The sequence below is a fragment of the Myotis lucifugus genome, unplaced genomic scaffold, assembly GCF_000147115.1.
Source record: "Myotis lucifugus unplaced genomic scaffold, Myoluc2.0 scaffold_187, whole genome shotgun sequence".
Classification (NCBI taxonomy): Eukaryota; Metazoa; Chordata; class Mammalia; order Chiroptera; family Vespertilionidae; genus Myotis; species Myotis lucifugus.
The window spans coordinates 642,975-664,271 of record NW_005871235.1 but is presented as its reverse complement, the minus strand read 5'-3'; the positions used below and the strand labels follow the sequence as shown (position 1 = coordinate 664,271).

Here is a 21,297-nt window from a genome sequence, read left to right as displayed (position 1 = left end):
CTTAGATGATAAAGTCAGGATTCCAGTTTGGCTGGAATGATGATATTGTAAACTCTGGATTTGAATATGAACTGCAAAAGGGAGTTATAAACACCCAATATCAGGAATATGGTTCATATCTCAAAACTTATGAATTACTCACGCAAGGAGTCCTGAAGGGCTATTTGAGTTCTTATTTTCCTAAGAAGATCATGTTATAGGGCTTACTAAAAACTGGGTTCCTGTTTATTTCTGAAATTCAAAAATTTGAAGAGCAAACAATAATTTGCAAAAGTACACCTATTAATATATTTCAAAATAAGGTTTTTTTCTATGGGCTGAACTATAGACAAATGCAGCTGTATTTTTAATTCCCTTGTTCTAATCATAGCACTTTGGTCCTGGGTAAGGGATTTGCTGGAAGTAATTAACTCTTTCTTGTCTCTGCTGTTGATCAGTCACTTTCGAGCAAAACTGGTGTGTTAGCAGCTTATAAAGTGAACACAGCTCTTTACAAGTCAGCATTTTCCTGCGAATTTGATTTGCATCGATGACTTCACACCTGGCAGGGAACATCCAATCTTTTCCAGAGGGCACCTAATGATTCAGTCTCAAAAATGGCATTCTGTAATTCTCTGTGCCATTCTAAAAGGGCCAAGGGTATTTTCGAATCTCATCTTTTTTTGTTCTTGTGTATTAAGTCAACTTGAAATTGTTACAGTGGGACTCTCTCTGCCCCAAGTCTTGAAGCTCTAGAGGAAGAAAAGCTGTCATAAGGGTGAGTGGCTGATAATTCTGCCTGTTGGAGTGTATCCCTGTCAGTCTCCCGGGTACACAGCTTAACATACGCCTCCTTGACAGCAAACACCACGGGGGCTTTCCTGAAGGAATCCACAGCATATCACTGTGGCTGCTCTGCCGAGAGCATCCCCTAAATACTTGTCAGGGTTGCTATCCTAACCAGAGTGGAGTTGATTTTTTCTTACCCTGCTGTGTCCATTGCATTTTAAGTTTGACTGCCCTTGTAAACTTTAAAAATAAAATATTTAAGAAATATTTATTTCAGAGGTCTCTGGTTTGTAGATTGTAAAACCTGCTCTTTGCCTCCATTATACCTCTGTTCTCCGTGACTTGTTAAAATAAAGAAACGCTTTTGAGAAAAGTGCATCTTTAGGGTCCTGGATTTTGAGCTACTGAATTTTACTCTAAATCAGTGTGGCAAAAGAAGAATGGAAAACCTTGAAAGCCATTTCTCCCACATGTTATAATTATTGTGGAATCATGCAATTTCCATCCTGCAAATCTAAGGACTTACAGTGCCTCTCCGCCAACATCCAAAAGCTTTTTTGGTTGGTCAACACTTGCCCTGTTGGAGTAGGAGACTATCAGAACACCTGTGCAAAACACAGAGGGCTGCAAATTTACGGGTGTATTAAGTCAAGTCTAATTATAACTTGTTTAAAAAATCCCCTTGGCAAAAGTCTATTTTCAGAAAATCAGCTTTTTTAAGAACAAACTTAGAAATTATTATATCCCAAATGTTCGACATGATACAATGGGGAAAAGTGTTGCTCAAAGCATTCTTGGATGTAGAAGCAAAAGAACAACACCTCTTTTTCTTTTCATCCTTCATTCTCTAGAGTAGAGTAGGGTGTTCCTTCTTAGTTGACTCTTTATTCCTTCAACATCTGCCTGCTGTTCATTAATGAACTTGACCGTTGAAGCAAACTCAAATAGATATTGTTTTCTTAAATCCTCACATCACTTCATAGCTGATTAAATTCGTGTTGAACTATTAGAGCTGTGTGCTAGAAGGCCCTACTCTTGGTGAACTTGATATTGGACTTGATAAGAACAATAAATATCAGGCCAATCATGAATATTGGTGCCAAATCCTAAACAAAATGATACCATCCAGCAACACATAACTTGGAAGTTGGTTACACATTAGATTTGTACATTTTTCCATGTTATACTTCAATAGAAAGTTAAATACCAGAAAATTCGTTGCCTGAATTCTCAACCTTAACTTCATCCCTTGTCTTAATTAGAAGGTTAGAGTGCCATTTGGTTACATTGCAGTCACTTAGGATTTTTATATATTTTCCCCATTTCTTGCTTCTTGTCCATAACACAGTCTGGACACATATTTGCCACCTCATCCGCACAGAACGTTAACTAAAAGAGACATCAACAGAAATAACCTGCCTCATTTTAGATGAATGACTGAAGTTTTATTTTTGTAGCAAGGGGGGGAAAATCAGTAACAAAATTCTCCACTCAGAAGAGAAAATGACCATCAGATTGCAAACTGATTTTAATTTAACCAAGATGCTTAAAGTTAGTCTATGTGTAGACAAGTAGAAAAACAAAGATACGACTGGTCACTATGAACGTTATAATAATGCCACAGAGTGTTCAAATGTGGTATTCTTTTTTACAAATACTTCTTTATTTTGTGAGTTCAAATTATTGTCAGTATATTTGTTGACAGATATTGAATGAATGTCGCATGTGGATTGATGGGATGCCATAATATCAGATGCTGTAGGGAATACAAAACAAATATAGCCCTTACCCTCAAATGTGTTGTTTTGAAAGGTGGGGATGGGGTGAAGAGAAGAAAAAATTCTTCTCATAAAAAAAAGTCAGAGAATGATACAAGGCCGAATTATAGCAAAGGACTGGGTCTTATTCATCTTTTTGTCACTCAGAGTTATTAGTGTTGTGATTTTCACATACTGTGCTAGTAGACTAATAAATGTGCCAAATAAATTACATTAAATTTGTGTGCTATGGCTGACTGAGGGATAAGTTATCATTCCCCAAGCAGCAGGGATCCTAATGAATCCAATCCCTCTGTTACTATTTTGAAAATCTTCACTCTGTGATAACTGCTCCTTAGTTTTCTCCCATACAGTAATTATAGATATGATATTTTTACATAAGTAAGTGGATTTTATTTTTTCTGCTTTTTAGAACAATGACTATTGCCATTGTTTAGCATCAATTTCTTTTTTAATGTTTTTATTGATGTTAGAGAGAGAGGAAGGGAGAGGCAGAGAGAGAGAGATAGAAACATTGATGAGAGAGAAACACCTATTAGCTGCCTCCTGCAGGATTCCCACTGGAGATAGAGCCCCAAATCCCGGCATGTACCCTGACTGGGAATCAAACTGGTGACCTTTTGGTGCATGGGATGACACTCAATCCACTGATCTACACTAGCTGGGCAACATTAACTTCTGATAGACCATGTTTATTTCATTATTGTTCACTTTTTTCTTCCTTGTTCCTACATTAAACAAATATCTGCTATTTCATAAAAATCCTATGCTCCTAATAGTGGCCTATGTTTATTGTTGAAAAATTTATGTGAATCTATTATTCTTTTCTTTTTTTATTTCATTAGAGGTTTTATTTTATTTTCATAAAAGACAAAATGTTTCCATCTTAAGTTCCCCCAAGAGCATACAAAATTTCTATTTCCCCAGAAAGTCATGAGAGAAGATTTTCTATCAGTGGAATTACTGGGTCAAATTATAAGCTCCTGATTAAACTTTAAAGATTTTACCAAACTGCCCTTCAGACAACCTGTGCTCCCACCAAAACCTTAGAGGGAGTTTCCTCAAAACATTAAGAATAGAACTCCCATTTGACCCAGTGATCCCACTTCTAGGAATGTATCCCAAGAACTCAGAAACACCAATCAGAAAGGACATATGCACCCCTATGTTCATAGCAGCACAATTTACAATAGCCAAGATTTGGAAACAATTTAATTTTTTATCCAGCTGGAGCTTATTTGGGGATATGGGTTAAGTTAATGAATCCTCTTTTATTCTAATGATTCATTTAGCTGTAATATTTACTGACTAATCCTCCTTTTTTTTCACTAATTAAAAAAGACATTAATCATAAAAATCTCCCAGGTATCTTGTATCTTATTCTGAACTCTCAATCCATACCTGCATATGTTTTCATTAAAATCGAATTGGATTGATAAAATAAATTAGTGGGAATTGACAAATATAGTTAGTACGTTAAAACTTCCTATTCAAGAACATCACAGGTATTTCTCCTTACTAGATACTTAAGTCACTCAATGATTTTAAAGTTTTCTTTATTTAGTACTTGCCTATTATCTATTGTACTTATGTTGGCCAGAGTGACAATACGTACCAGAGAGCCGCTAGGTGCTGGCCACTGTTCCAAGTGCTTGGGACACAGCAGAAAACAAAAACGACGACATCCTGCCTGCACGAGCCTTCCACTCCAGTGTGGGGTGAGACAGGCTAGTGAATTGTTAGAAGGTAATGAGCGCTATGGGAAAACAAGACAAACATGCAGAGAAGAAAAAGAGAGAACAGAGCTGTGGGCTGGGGGAATCAGGGTGGCTTATAAGATTTAAAGTTTTATTTCTTTTATGGTGGGACAACACACTCAGATAGATGAAAGGAAGAACTTTTGGTTACTTACAGCACCAAGTGAAAGAAGGTTGCTACCAGGGACACACTTGAGTTTGCACCAGGGACGGGGAACCAGCAAGCTGAGCTGTAAAGTGCTGACTCCTCATGTGCGGTAGTTAGGTTTCCAGGGCTCCCTGTGGGTTGGCTAATTTGAATAGTTTCATGTGCTCCAGGGCATAGCAGCTGCCCCTAGCAGCTGCCCCTGTGGTCTGGTACCTGGAGCCATGCAATGGGGGTCCAAGCGTCTGGAGCCCTACAGGGGCTATTGACTTAGCTGCTTAAGAAAGGAACTGACCATCCTGTAATCAGGACTTCAAAACTGGGTCAAACAGCATTTTTTAAATTGTATCACACAGAGGAAAGGTGCGATTAAATGTGATGGAGCAGGCAGGCCTCAGTGAGAAGGGGAGGTTAGAGCCAACACTGAAGGTGGGCAGGTGAGGACGGTTCTGGCAGCACTCAGGTAATTCTCGAGGTCAAAGGAAGTGTGAATGTGGCTGGGAAAAAAATAATTACATCTTTTCTCCACCTCCAACAGAAATTTAACAAATTCTTAATTATGAATGCCAGCAGCAAACCACAGTAGTATTGGCAGTACCCATGACGCTGTCACCGAGAGAAATCAGATCCACTTATGCACATTACAATTATTATACACCACCTGAAAATATTTTTGTGTTCCTCACAATTTGAAATTGCCCTACTTATTATACCTGCGGCTAGATCTCTCTATTTAAATGCATTACAAAAGAAGCATAATTTCACTTTATTACAAACTTGTTATATTTTATTAGCTATATTTCCAAAAAGTTGGTTTATTTTATAACTCTATGAATTTTAACTTAATTAATTAGAAACATTGCCCTGAAGAGGTTTCCATGGGCTCCAGTAAATGGGCTCAGGATGCAGGAGTACCCACACTTACACAGGCACTCGCACCCACACAAAAGACTGCTCTGGGGTACTGCCTCACACATCTAGTGTTAACACCTCATGAAGGCCTAGATCTCAAGCCCACCATGGCCAGGGCCCTCAGGAATGAAGGCTCACATCACCACAACAGAATCTCAGCAGCAGCAGGGCCACCTGAAAATAAGGTCATGGAAGGAACAATTTAAGTTTGCTTCCCCTACATCAGTGGTTCTCAACCTTCCTAATACCGCAACCCTTTAATACAGTTCCTCATGTTGTGGTGACCCCCAATTTCATTGTTACAAATTGAACATAATTAAAGCATAGTGATTAATCACAAAAACAATATGTAATTATATATGTGTTTTCCAATTATCTTAGGCAACCCCTGTGAAAGGGTCATTCGACCCCCAAAGGTGTCGCGACCCACAGGTTGAGAACTGCTGCCCTACATGAAAGAGGAGAGCATTCCAGGAGGAAAGTTATATCAGAAGGGGCTTTTTGGCCAGTTCTGGAAATCAGGACTGTAGCCCCAGAGTTGCCTTCATTGTAATGTGTGCTAATGATTTGCCCTTTTGCTCTGAGATCCAAGTCTCAAATATGGAAACTACATTTTCCCCTGCCAGGAGCCTGGAGGAAAGGAGGAAGAGAGAAGCCAGAATGTTTCTTGTTGCCTGTCTATCAGTAACTGTGTCTACCATTGGCTCCAGGTCCTGACCCCCACCCCCTGCCATGGTCCCCTGATCTGATGAATGGCCCTCCTCATGGGCCCAGCTCCCTCCAGGTGATCTGGCTCTTGGGCTTTTACAACCTCAGCAGTTGATGGATGCTTTCAGCTGTTCAGCTATTGCTAGTCTCTGGGTGGCCTCACTATCCCCCGTTTGTCTTTCCTGTTCCCCCTTTATAATTAGTTCCCTATATCAAGTTCCTTCCTCTGAGCCACCTCTTGTGGACTATCTTGGGCAGCAAACCACAAGGAAAATTACACATACTTCCCTCTCATTGCAGTTGTCATCTGCAGCCTGGTCGCTATGTAAAGCACTTGAGTTTAGTGAATGTTGCGACTTAGTCCATAACAGGACGGAATCACAACATAGGGAGGATGAATGGCCATTATGCAGAGCTCTTGGACTTGGAACAAAGTGCAATTTTTAAAAAAGACTTTAAGAAAACTCCATTTTAGACAAGAGTGTAACTTTTTTATATTATAGAGTATTGTTATTAGAAGGAAGTTTATATTTTGTTTTGTTTTTGTTATTGAGGTATAATTGACATGTAACATTATATTAGTTTCAGGTATACAACATAGTGATTCCATATTTTTACGTATTATGAAATGATTACCACAATAATTTAGTTAACACCATACATAATTGGAGCATTTTTCCTTGTGATGAGAACTTTTAAGTTCTAACCTTTTAGCAACTTTCAAATATGCAATATAATATTACTAACTATAGTCACCATGCTCTACATTACAGCCCCAGGACTAATTTGTATCTTTTGACCTCTTTACCCATTTTACTGAGCCCTCACCCCACCTCCTCTGGCAACTTCAAATCTGTTCTCTGTATCTATGAGTCTGTTTCTGTTTACTTTTGTTTTACTTCCACACATAAGTGAGATCACATGGTATTTGTCTTTCTCTGTCAGACTTATTTCACTTAGCATAATGCATTCAAAGCCCATCCAAATGGCAGTATCTCCTTTTTAATTGCTGAATATATTCGTGTGTGTGTGTGTGTATTTGTATGTGTATATATCACACTTCCTTTATCCATTCATCCATGGATACTTAAGTTGTTTCCATATCTTGGTTTTTGTAAATAATGATATAATGAACATGAGAGTGCATATATCTTTTCGAGTTAATATTTTTGGATAAATACCCAAGTGGAATTTCTGGATCATATGGTAGGTCTATTTTTAATTTTTTTAAGACCCTCCATAATGTTTTCCATAGTGTCTGCACCAATTTACATTCCCACCAACAGTGCACAAGGGTTCCTTTTTCTCAACAATCTCACCAACACCTTTTATTTCTTGTCTTTGTGATAATTCTATTCTAACAGGTGTCAGGTAATATCTCATTGTGGTTTTGGTTTTAATTTCCCTGATGATTAGTGATGCTGAGCATCTTTCCATGTACCTTTTAGCTACCTATACGTTCTCTTTGGAGAAATGTCTATTCAGATCCCCTGACCATCTATAATAATAAAAGTGTAATATGCTAATTAGACCAGACAGCCGAACGACCTTCCGGACATCAATCCGGACGTCCTTCCGTTCAAAGCTTCGGTGGCAGGGGCCGAGGCAGAGGCAATTAGGGGCATTCAGGCAGGCAGGCAGAGTGCTTAGGGGTGATCAGGCAGGCAAGTGGTTAGGGGCGATCAGGCAGGCAGGCAGAGGGGTTAGGGGCAATCAGGCAGGCAGGCCAGAGGTTAGGAGCCAGCGGTCCCGGATTGCAAGAGGGTGCAGGCCAGGCTGGGGCTCTCCCTCACCTCCACCTTCCCAACCCTGCCGTGCACGAATTTCATGAACCAGGCCTCTAGTTTTTAAATAAATTATTTGCTTCTTCATTTTTTTTCTATTGAAATCCATGAGTTCTTTGTGTATTTTGGATAATAACCCCTTATAAGATATATGATTTGCAAATATTTTTTTCCATTTGGTCGACTGCTTGTTCATTTTGTTGATGATGTTCTTGCTGTGCAGAGCTTTTAGTTTGATAGAGTCCCACTTGTTTATTTTTGCTTTGGTTGCCTTTGCGTTTGGAATCAATTCCAAAAAATCATCCCTAACACCAATGTCAAGGAGCTCACGACCCACATTTTCTTCTAGGAGTTTTATGGGTTCAGTCTTATGTTCAGTCTTACATTTAATCCATTTTGAGTTGATTTTTATGTGTGGCATAAGATAGTGGTCCAGTTTTATTCTTTTGCATATGGCTGTCCAGTTTTCCCACCATTTATTGAAGAAACTGTCTTTTCCCCATTGTATATTCATGGCTCCTTTGTCATAGAAGGAAGTTTTGATTTAAATATACAAGTACAAAAAAAAATGATGCATATTGACACTGGGCAACCAAAGGTCTGTGAGAGACATTCATTGGGTATTATGTTTTGTTTTTGTTCTTGTTTTTGGCTACACAGCACCTTTCTATTTATGTGCCCATTCATGACCTAGGATGGGCCAGTGAGATGCTTCCTCCAAGACTTAAAAACTAAGGAAATTATCCAAAGGCAGAGTGATATTTAGAAATTATATGTCACTGAGATGGCCACATGGCTGTCCCCAGTTTTAGAGATCCAGTGCCTACATCCTAACAATTCTGTTCACACAATGTGAACTTGGCTATGTTTGAGCTGCCTAGATTCTTTTATTTCTGCCTATGTCCCGCACTGGTTCTCCCATCTTCCCACTGAATCTATGAGGTAGTCTATCTACCTGCCCACAAATTCCTTTCCCACGTGAGATAGCCAGAGTTGGTTTCTGTTGCCTGAAACTGAGAAAACTAAGATAATAAATGAAGTTTTATTCCAGATACTTCATGCTATAGCAAATAAAATATTTCATTATCTTTCCTGATTGTTATTTTCATACTGTATCTCTCACTCTTAATCTTCTAGTCATTTTTTATGGTTTTGTTTTCATCATCATTTGAAGCAGGCATCTGCTCACTATTAGTATATGAAGTCTTGGGACTATTATGTATAACAAGATCTGTTCCATTCAAAAATAATACCCCAGTATGATTTTAAAGCTCCCAAATTCTTTCTTTTCTCCCTCTCACAAAGTACATGTGGTTCTTTGATAAATCAGCTTTATTATTTTGGGTCCTTTTCCATTTTTTTGCTTTTTCTAAACTGTTTCTATGCCATACCAAAACCAAAAATGAAAATTACAGTTACTTATCCAGAGTATATATGTACACATGTGTGTGTGTGTTCCCAAATATTCAAACACTTAGAAACTCTTAAAGACATACTAATCTTTTTAACCATATTATTTTAGAAATACTATTTTTCACTCATATTCTCCACTTAATTGGAAAATAAATAATTAAGTTCTTACTAAAACCTATTTGTTGGTAAATTCACTGACATATATTGAGGACCAATTAAGTTTTTGGCACTGTAAGGCAATTAATAAGTTTACATTTCTTCTAAGCATGAAAGAGGAAATATGGAAGAAGGAATGTGAATCCTACCAATTTTCACAAATCTATGACCCAGGACTTGGGGGTTGGGGGGTGAAGGGAATAGAATAAAATTTATGAAACTAATTTATGAGGAGTACTAACTTTAATAATATAAAACATCTGCCCATGTTTTACATTATTTTAATCAGCCAATGTCATTGATATTCTAGCCATCATTAGAAAGAGCACAGCTTGCCCTAAAATGTTTGGCTCAGGGGATAGAGCATTGGCCCATGGACTGGAGGGTCTTGGGTTTGATTCTGGTCAAGAGCATGTACCTTGGTTGCAGGGTCAGTCCCCAGTAGGGGCCATGCAGGAGGCAACTGATCGATGTTTCTCTCTCATCAATGTTTCTAACTCTCTATCCCTCTCCCTTCCTATCTGTAAAATCAATAAAATATATTTTAAAAAAAGAAAGAACACAGGCTTTGGAATCAAATAAACCTGGACTGAAATCCTGACTCTTTCAGTTTTTAGCTCTGAGACTTAATCTCTCTGAGCCTTAGTTTCTTCATCTATAAAACAGGAATCCTATCTAATAAAAGCCTAATATGCTAAGTGTCCAGTCATCCGGTCAGCCACTCAACAAATCAAAGCATAATATGCTAATTATATGCTAAGGCTGTTCAACTGCTCGCTATGATGTGCACTGACCACCAGGGGGCAGACAATTGGTCGACCAGTCACTATGATGTGCACTGACCACCAGGGGGCAGACGCTCTGACTGGTAAGTTAGCTTGCTGCTGGGGTCCGGCCAATTGGGACTGAGCAAGATGGGTCAGACACACCCTGTAGCCCTCCTGTGGTCCCTCCCAGGCTGGCCAACCTCCTATGTCCTTCCCTGGCCCCGATCATGCACTGGTGGGGTCCCACAGCCTGGCCTGTGCCCTCTTGCAATCCGGGCTAAGGGACTGCCCCCCCCCCCCCCAGTGCACGAATTTCATGCACCGGGCCTCTAGTATAAGAATAAGAATGTCTCATTGGAGTTTCTATAAGAAATAAAATAATTCAGACACTGTACCTAGCAACTGAAACATAGTAGGTATTGTAATTGCCATTGTTTTTATTACTTTGGAGTATATAAATACATGGAGTATTTATACATTTACAAATCCATGGCTTACAAAATAATAGATTAAAAGGCTAAAAGGTATTTCCACAGCACTTGAATGATGACCTGCTCCAACCTTGATATTTCTTAAATTCTCAACTAGAAATCCACTATCAAGAAGAAGCTCATGAGTTAGGACTGAGAAGTGTTCCAAACACATGTTCTAGAATATTCCATGTGTGAAATATCTGGGGATTTTATCATGATAAACTACAAAGCATATTTAATCTGGTATAAACTGCACAGTTTATGTAATGTGAATTACAGATACATGGTACAGGCTACCATTCCTAACGTTTAGGCCATAAACTGTAATGCAGATGTAACAATGTGATTCATATGTACATTTCATGGTACTGTAAAAATCCTGCCAGTATCTGGTTTAGATTTAAAGCAGTACTTTGAGGAGCCAGAAGATGGCACTAATTTCTAAGAATTATGCATCTAAAAAGAAGGTGCTACTTTGAATTCTGATCATTTCCCATTTCCTTGGCGGATGAGAATAATGATGCTCTACATTTTCATATTTTAATGTAAAATTCTGTTTGTTCTTGACTTTCTCTGACAGATGAAGAAGTGAGAATGGTAGGAACTATATATCTACATAGAACGTTTGAATGATTTAGTATCAGCAGGAATTGGCAATCAATCAGTGATATTTATTTCATGTTTTTCCTGTGGCTGAAATAAATATTGTATACCCATTTGAATAGAGAACTTGATTGTGTTGAGTATCATCCTGGTTCAGAAATGATAGGTAAGTGTATGTTTTCTGTACAAGCCACCATCACCTATTACTCTTAGTAACATCTCAGAAGACTCATTTCTGTTTCTTTAAATGAACATCATACGTGTAGGTTACCACTGTTTTATGTGTAAATGATAATGCTGAACAGTGTGGAAGCATACCCCACACGGAACTTGTTCAGCAACAGAGATAGAAACAACAATGATTGTGTACATGGTTTTTATAACCTAATTGCATTTGTGCAGGATATGGAGCTAAATCTATTGCTCTCTTACTAAGAAGTTAAGAACTAAGAGAGAGGAAAGATGTTTATACTCAAATCTACAAAAGAAAGCTAGAGAGGCAAGCAGTGGTCTTGTATTTTTGCAGATTTATCCATCTGCCTAAGGGTAAAGGCATTTTCCTGACGAAGTTAAATGTATATTTTGAGGTACTATGTGCTGCTGAACACCATGCTTGCAAAACTGGCATACCAGAGTCTTCCAAATCAGCAGTTTCCAGGGGGAAAATCCATCCACCATCTGCTTGCTTCATTAAAATACATAACAGAGGAGGAAGAACTGAAGTGCATTTTCACTAGCTCAGCGCTCCCTGGTGTCCACTCTGTGGCGGTTACACACAACAACCATACAGAAAACAGAATCCAAGTGAAAATCAACCACAGTTTCTGTCTTTTGTATTTGTATAAAAATAGAGCAATGGTTTATTTTAAAAATAGGTTTATATAAAACTATGTATTCTGAAAACACTATATATTTTCAAGAATTCCTCAACGAACTTAGGAACTTTTTTGAAGTCCATATTGTAAAATGTTAAACAAGATTGTAAGGAATCCTACAGATGTTTTGTCATGTTAAAAGCCACAAGTTTTTGTCAAAAACTATTAATTTCCCTAAGAAACATACTTAGTGCTTTTAGCTTATAAGTTGCAAAGCTATTGTTATCAAATATTGAAGAGGAAACAATGTTTGTAAGCTAAAACTGATGAAATTTTAATTATATTTATATAACTTAATTATGAAGAACAACTGATTTGTCAAGTTGGGGTCTCCATCTTGATTTTCAGTATCAGCATGTAATATATTGTCTGAATTTTTGCCCACACAAGAAGGTTTAAGATTCTACTATCTTTGCAAAAATCCAGAAATATATTATTATTTAGAAGAAAATGACTAGGAAATGCAAAACAAAAAAATCAGACAAGAAATGGTTGGTATTGGAAATGGTATAGAAATTCTATTTTCCAAATTCATTCAGTAGCTTCAATTTTCCCCTTAGTCATATATGTACCAAATAGTTAAGATATTAGAAAAAGAATAACAGCAGAAAAATAACAACTATATTTGTCACTATCTTTCAACACCATGTTAAGCCCTTTATATTTATCCATTCAACCACTTGAGGGATATATATTCCATACCCACTTGAGCTAAGTATGTTGTTGGTTTGGTTCATGAATGCAAGCTCTCTGCCCTGATGGAACCTCCAATCTAATTAGGGAGAGAGAAACTATAAATAACATATAATGTAATTAGGCTGCAGTAAGCAAAACAGATTAAGGAAGTAGAAAGTGATGGAGATAAAAGGAGATGAATCCCTTGATAAGGTGGTCAGGGAGACCCCCGTGAAGAGGGGACACTTGGGCACACTCTTGAAGGAAATAAGGGAGCAGGTCATGTCTCACCTTTGGGGGAGAATAAATTTCAGGCATTCGAAACTTAAGGAGCAGAATCCCTGAACTGGCAGTATGTTTGAATTGTTTGAGAAACACAAAGAAGTTAACATGTTTGGAACAGAATGGTCAAGAAGAAATGGGTATAAAATAACCTTGGAGACTAGGATCTTTAGGCTATACTAAGGGTTGTTTGTGTGTGTGTGTTTTTAATTATTTCCAAATTCAAGGGAAGCCACTGGAGAACTTTTAACATGCAATTAATATTTAAAAGCCTGTATTTCTGGAATATGGAAAAGAGACCGTAAGGTACAAAGGTGGCAAAGGAGACCAGAGAAGAAGCAAATACAGTAGTCCAAGCTGGAGAGAATAGAACACTGAACTTTGGTGGCATTAATGGAGGTGGTGAGAAGTTAGTGGAATTTAGGATATATTTTGAAGATGAGATTCATGGGATTTTTCCAGTCAACTGTTTGAGGTGGCAGAGACAGAAAAACAATTTAAGGATGATGACTAATTTTTGTTCTGAACAAAGACAGGGAAAACTGGGGAAGAAATTTGGTTGAGAGACAAGGGAAAGGATTGGGTTTGGAAGGATGCTTAAAAATATATGAGAATAAAGAGTTCTGTCTTGTATATGCTCAGTTGCAGGCTCATATTGGACATACAGATATATCCACGTATCTAATAGGTAGTTAGGTATATGAATCTGGAGCTCTGGAGGTCTGGAAGGAAGTCAAGGTTAAAGACTACTACTCTGGGTCTTCCTCCTATAAATGGTTTGTATGATGAAGCAGGGAGTGATGGTAGATGGAGACAAGTGGAAGAGCTGTTTAAAGTAGGAAGAATACTAGGAGAGTGCAGTACTGCGGAAACCAGGTAAAGAAAGCATTTCAAGAGAAAGAGATAGCCCAGCCAGTGTAGTTCAGCAAGTGAGCATTGAGCCAGGAATCAAGAGGCCACTAGTTCAATTCCAGTTGTGGCACATGCCAAGGTTGTGGGCTTGATCCCTTGTGGGGGGCATGTAGGAGGCAGCCGATCGATGATAGTTCTCTCTCATTGATGTTTCTATCTCTATCCCTCTCCGTTCCTCTCTCTCTAAAAAAAAAAAAAAAATCAATGAAATATATTTGTTTTTAAAAAAGAGAGAAAGAGATAATCAACCCTGTCCATGGCTTCTGAGACATTGAAGAAGATGAAAACAGAGAACTGACACTGAATTTAGAAAGATGGTGGTCATGGGTGACTTTGACATAAGAAGTCTCAAAGAAAAGGTAGATATTGAAATGAAATCAAGGGCGAAAGGGTGGCAACAAAATGAAAGAGTCACCACTGATACGCTTTAGAATAAGAGTTACTGTAAGGACGAACAGAGAAACAGGGAGTAGCTAACCAGAGAGGAATGTGGAGGTGGGGAAAGCCATTTAGCCCCTTGAAGTAAGTCAGAACTAAGGGTTTAGAGAAAAAACTTGCCTGCCGGATGACACACGGTTTTCTGAACAGGGCTATTCAGTAGAGATAGAATGTGAACTGCCTGTGTAATTTTGTTTTCTAGTAGCCACATTTTTTTTCAAATATATTTCATTGATTTTAGAGAGAGGAAGGGAAAGGGAGAGATGGAAACATCAATGATGGAGAGAATCATTGATCGGCTGCTTCCTGCACACCTTCCACTGGGGATCAGGCCCAAAACCCAAGCACATGCCCTGACCCGGAGTGGAACTGTGACCTCCTGGATCATGGGCCGACGCTGAACCACTGAGCCACACCGGCTGGGCAGTAGCCACATTTTTTAAGGTGAAAAGAAACAAGTGAACTTTATTTTAATAATATATTTTATTTAAGCCAATATTTAATGCATATGAAATATTATTAATAAGATGGTTCACATTCTTTTCTCCGTACTAAACCCATCTAGGTCAGGCCTGGCCACATGGGGCAGGTTGAAATGTTATCCAACAGCATAGCTTTAGACTAAGGAATGCCAAGCGAGTGTCAGATCCACTCCTGTGGGCATTGTTATCCTCAAGTTTCAACACACATTGTACCTCTTTTGACGAGTATAAAATTGTCATAAACTTAAGTGGGATAACACTATTTATTCAGATAAATATCACACCATTACCTTTTTTTTTAACAAGTTACCCATAAATTGTCTTACATTTACAGTTCAGTAGAAACTTAGCTCATGGTCCTATTTCTTCATATCATCAAAGTCCTCTTTTTCATGTTGACCAGGGCTGAGTCCTCCAGCTCTCTCTTCTGATCGGAGCTTCACATTTCATCACCCAAGTGATAGATCTCAAAGGCCACTTCGGTCACTGCCCAACAACCCAGAGGTGGAGGAGAAAATATAAAGCCCTTCATGATTAGACTCTTGTCTGGCGATCTCGTTTCATTTGCTTGCTCTCTTCCTTTTTGTCCTTTACAGTTTGCAAACTCCACGAGTTTCCTGGGTAAACCGCGTGCTGTTCTGGCCTCCCCAGCTCGGAACGTGCTGTTCTTTCCGTCTGAAACGATTTTCCCTTTCATCTGTCGGGGGAAGTGCTGCTCAGCAGCCAAGCCTCAATTTTCAGCCCAGTTCTGTTGAATAAATTGGCCACACACTACTTCCTTGAGGGTAGGGATCAAGGAATTAGTTATCTAGTTATCTGTGCTTTGTTATCTTTGTGTCACCAGCATCGAGCACAGGGTCTGACGGTGAAATACATGTGATATATTTGTTGACATAACCTAACTGTATGATACCTTTCGACTCCGTTGTAAATTACGAACAGGAAGAAATGTTTTAAGTCATTCCTCTATTTTATTATTACATTTCATTGAATTCTGTTTTCACTGTTTTGGTTGCCGATGGTAAAACACTGTCAGTGTTTTTACTTTATTTCACTTGCAATACATTTCACTTCCCTGAACCACTGAGAGTAGAAGGCCTGATGGGAAGTCTCATTATTTCTGGAACACAAGCCACTAGATAAAAAAAATAAATGTGAAAGACGATAGGTCTCCAAATCCCACATCAGATTTTGGTGAGTTTTCAGGGGAAAAAAATTGTTAGGCCACACTTAACAAAGAATAAAATGATCAGATTTTAATTAAATATTAAATATTAAAATGAAGTGTTCAACTTATTCCACACAATTACCCGATTTGAATAGTTATGTGAAACAAACAGAAATAAAAGCCTCTGATAACTCGCATCATCTTTCCCAGGATAGCACAATTATTTGCTATATAAACAGTTATAACCAGACATAACAAGCTCTTTTATTTTAAGTGTTGGGTACCAGAATGAGGCTATTTCTTAAGGCTTGTAAAAATTCTAGTTTTACAGCTTCCCAGGAGAGCCAGGCATCTCTTGAGAAGAAGTGAGCAATAAAAAGTAATCAAAACAATCTCTCCTTTCCTCTGGCAAACGCTGGAACCAATATAAATAGATCCTAGGAACATCCTTTAACCTGGGAACACCATTCATAACAGGCGGGGGTGGGAGTCACAATCCCCCTTCCTGTTTCCTGCGGTCCTCTCGGCCTGGGGGGAAAAAAAGCCAGCCGGGACTATTTATGAAGGAAACAGCAATGAAGGAGAAAATTTGGGTACAAGATTAGATAGAATTAGGACGAAAAGTGAGGCTGGCTGGCTGATAGCACCCCTCAATACAATTCTATTTTGTCCACACTGGCCCCTGAACTTCTGAGTTTTCTTTGTGTGTTTTTGTTTATTTGTTTGTTTTGTTAATCCTCACCCTATCATATTTTTTCCATTGATTTTTAGAGAGAGTGGGGGGGTAGGAGGGAGAGGGAGAGAGAGAAACATTGATGAGAGAGAGACCCATCAATTGGGTACCTCTCGTACATGCCTGGATCAGGGCTGGGGATTGAACCTGCAACCCAGGTACATGCCATTGACCAGGAATCAACCCCGTGGCCCTTGGGTGTGTGGGCCGGTGCTCTAACCACTGAACACACCAGCCAGTGCTGAACTGTTTCTTACCACTTCCTGTTTCTATGAATTCTCCTTACAGTTTCAGGCCTATTGAAACCCATGCTTTCATGACCTAACAAGCATCTCAGCACAGTAGGGATGAACATTTCTTTTAGACAATGATTTTTCACTTCACGGAAAGTTCTCATCATTCACAATATGGTCATGGAAACTGATCACATTCTCTCTTGATTTTTTGGCTTTCCTACCCCTGACCTAGGGCTTCCGCTACTATGAAGGGGCAGGATTAGAAACACACAGTTTGTTCCAAGCTGTGAATTCCTCTCTTAGTCATAGTCAGTGTTTGGATGCCAAGTCTTGTTTACAAAGCACCTGGGTAAACACTTTGTCTGCCAGTGATCTTTTCTATTTCTAAAATTAATCCTCGAAATAGAAGGTTTTGTTCTTTTAAGCAAATTCTCCATTATGGCGAAAGGGTTTGGGGGCGAAAGTATAGACACAGGGTCCCAAAACACTGCGCTTCCTTGGTTCTGGTTCTGAAATTCCCCGTTGAGTCACTTAGTGGCTCAATGCTGAGAGCACTCGAGTGTAATTAATGTGATAATAAACAGACCGTCTGGCCACATGCATCAGCAAACCCTCCTTTCACAAGCACACGTACAGGTTTATTTTAACACTTGGGTTTGGGTTTTTCCACAGCTATTAATATCACTCAGCCCAGGTTCAGTGGCATGGGTGCCTTCGGATACACTTCATTCCTGGCTTATTCTCGGATCCCAGACATCAGCTTCGATTATGAATTCCACTTGAAGTTTCAGCTAGCAAACAACCACTCGGCACTGCAAAATAACGTCATCTTCTTCACCGGGCAGAAGGGCCATGGTAAGATTAATTGAACCCTCCAGGACTTGCTTAGCTCCTTTAAGAACACTTTGGAGATTCTTCATGGACACTCTAATTGGCTGTGGATAAAGGAGACATTTGCTTAGATGCAGCCTCCTCCTGTTTTCTGCTCCGAGCATGTTCCTTGTAGCCCCAGGCGTTCGGCAGTTCCCTGACCTTCTCTGCAACCTTGCTCACACCCGGGCTACCTGTTACAATCAAGGGCAAGAATTCCCGCAGGCAAACAGGAGGGCGGAGAAGGTGACCCGGTCACATGAGAAGTGAGCTTATTGGCTTGTCCTTTCCTCTGATTGTGTCACATAGAAGGAGAGAAGGGAAAGTCTCCATAAAAAGAGCCTTTGACCGTGTGTTGGGAAATGGGAATTGTTGCCATCAAAGAAAGCTATTTCAAATTAAAGGGCTGGCGTGCCTCTGTGGTTGAGGGTTGACCTTTGAACCAAGAGGTCACGGTTCAATTCCCAATCAGGGCACATGCCCAGGTTTCGGGCTTGATCCCCAGTGTGGGGCGTGCGTGAGGAAGCTGATCAATGATTCTCTCTCATTATTGATGCTTCTACCTCTCTCTCCCTCTCTCTTCCTCTCTGAAATCAATGAAAATACATATTTTTTTAAATGAAGGAGGTTTTTGGCCTGTACCAAAGTACACCAGTGCCCTAGAAGTGGTGGGAAATCACCTCGTAAGTTAAATTTGTCTGTCTTAAGTAGAAACCAGTTATGCACCTGTGAGGGTCAAGGAAAAGCGCACACATTTTACTCCCAAGTAAACAACCAACTAGTTAGGCAACTAATCACTTACCTCCTCTGAGCTCAGTGTCCTCATCTGTGAAATGAACACATCACACTAGAGAGAGACCTTTCTGCCAACCACCGGCAGTTCTATGGTGCTGGGGCCAATAGCATTCTGTTCTTTCCAACTCCCTCAGTGACTCTGCTCACACTGCACATTGGTTTCCATAGTAACACCCGCAGGAAAGGAGCCTGCCCCTGGGGAAGTATAATGGGCCAGCCCCCACCTCCTCCACTGGATGGGGGCACTTGATCATGGGAAGTGCTATTCATTCTGTCTCCAAAATCTGTTCCTAACTGGTCTTCCTATGGCCTTTCCTGCCTGCAATCCATTCTCCAAGTTGCGGCAAGAATTACCTTGTTAAAAGGCATCTCATCATGTGTGAACCCTACTTAAAACCCTCCTGACTTTCCATTGTGCTCAGAATGAAATCCAAACCTTCTTACCATGTTCTCGAAGGGCCTCGCCTCCACTCTAACTCCACCAGGCCACTCCCACCATCTCCGGGCCCCTCCCCACAGATCTTTCCCAGGGCCTTAGTCACCTTGGGGACTTAGCACGTGCTCTGCCCTCTGCCTGGACAGGGAATGGCCATCAGAGTGGTCGCAAGAGCAGGCTCTGGGGCCTGGCAGTGTAGACTTAAATCCAGTTTCCACCACTTACAACTTATGTGTTATCACTTAATGTCCCTGTGCCCCCGTTTCCTCACCTGTCACATGGGCATAATAATGGTACATTCCCTGTAGAGTTGTGAGGATTAACATAGTACATGCAAAGCACTTAAAATAGCCTGGAACTCCATGAACACAGTAGCCTGTATTTTCTTCAGGAGGCCTTCCCAGCCACCTTCAGGAAAGTAGGTCTGATCCCACCCCACCCAAGTTATTCTCTACCTCACCTTCCTATTTATTTCCTGCAAGCCCTTACCTCAAGGTACAATTCCGTTATCCATGTTTAGGTAGTTGTTTCTTGTCTGTCACCACCAGAGAGTGGGAGCTCCGTGTGGACACAGACCAAGTTGTCCCCATTTGACTTTATATGCCCACACTTAGCGCACTGCCTGACGCATAATCAGTACTGAATGAATGGATAAGAGAACCACAATAAGTACAGATAACTGTAAAAAAAAAATCTCATAGAACAGATAGTTGTATGATATGTAAATAGGCAGCACGGTTGTACAAAGGTACGTACTTAAAAAGCAGCCTTTTTTAGGGGCTCCAGGTCAGGTGCCATCCTCTCCATCAGGATGTCCCCGGAGGCTACCTGCCCCACCTCCTTTTGTCAATGCTCCTTCTTCTGAGTCCTGATAGCCTGCCCTGCACTTCGGGCCTGGACCCTCTGTGCCAGGCTGTGGTTGGCTAGATCGTTCTCCTCTTTTATAGAAACGGTGTCCCAGTTATCACTATTTCACCCACAAAGCTTCCCCCCGGTGGTTTTAGTAACTAATCTGTTGAATGGCTGCCGGAAGTCACAGAGGGAAGAGGGGAGAAAGAAGGAATTCCTACCCCTCACCCTTTAATCCTCACACACTTCAGCAAGTTTATCATTATATCCTTTTCATTACAAAAAAAAAGGAGCAAATAAAAAATTCAAAGGAGCATTACACCCCCTGGGCCCTTCTTATTTTAAAGCGTATCTTCTAAATCCCGAACGATTCACAGAAGGAGAACCCAAGCAAAGCATCAACACTTGGTCCATGAAAATACTGCACCAAATAACTCTTCAGTACTCTGCTACTAAACACTTTCAAAATTCTCAAAAAAAATAAAATAAAATAAAACAATAGCTAATGTTTGGGCCACAATTTTTCTAAATTGTGGAATTTCAAATATAACATTTTCTGGGTTTCTCTACTCATCTTATTTGTATGGATGGATAGGAAGGCTAATTCTGCACTTGGCATTTGTAGGTTGGCAGCATGGCTAAGTAAAGGCTAGATGAACAGGTAGATAAATTGTGGAGCTCTAGTTTCTAATCAGTGAAAAGAAATCTGAAACATGCAATTCCACATTATACCACCTGAGGGAGCAAGAACACCAGCTAAAAAATGCAAATAGCACTAAACTGATTTTTAAGGCAATGCTTCTTCAAGTAGGACCACTTCATGTCTGTATCAGAGTCACATGGGGGTGTTTGTTAAAAGGCTAATTCCCAGACCCTCTTGAATTAAATAGTAGAATGTTATCAAGCACCTTTGGTACTTTTTACACGACTAATATTTGAGAGCACCCTCTCAAAACCTTTAGGGACCATCTAAATTAGACCATGTGTGGGGATGGACTAAGATATGTAGTCGTTGCCCATAATGTAATATGTAGGAATGATTTTTCCACTTGTGTATCACAAAGTTATTCATTCAAGAGATACATATTTCTCTAAAATATTTAATGATTAATAATAACCACACGATTTGAAATTATCTATTCTACATAAAAAACTATGATCCAAATCAGTTTGTTTTTCATGGTGGTAATAGCTCCACATTTAGGAGTTATTCTTTTCTTTTTAATTTTTTTTGTTGTTATTGTTAATCCTCACCCAAGGATATTCTTTCTATTGAACTTTT

At 39.6% G+C, this 21,297-nt stretch overlaps 1 protein-coding gene across 1 annotated transcript in view; it reads left to right on the top strand.

Moving 5' to 3' along the window:
- The window catches only part of EYS (eyes shut homolog (Drosophila)), a 1,189,235-nt gene that overhangs the window by 1,105,370 nt on the left and 62,568 nt on the right, over window positions 1-21,297 (top strand). The window contains 1 exon segment of the mRNA XM_006096829.1: window positions 17,738-17,920. Coding sequence (XP_006096891.1) covers window positions 17,738-17,920 — 183 coding nt within the window.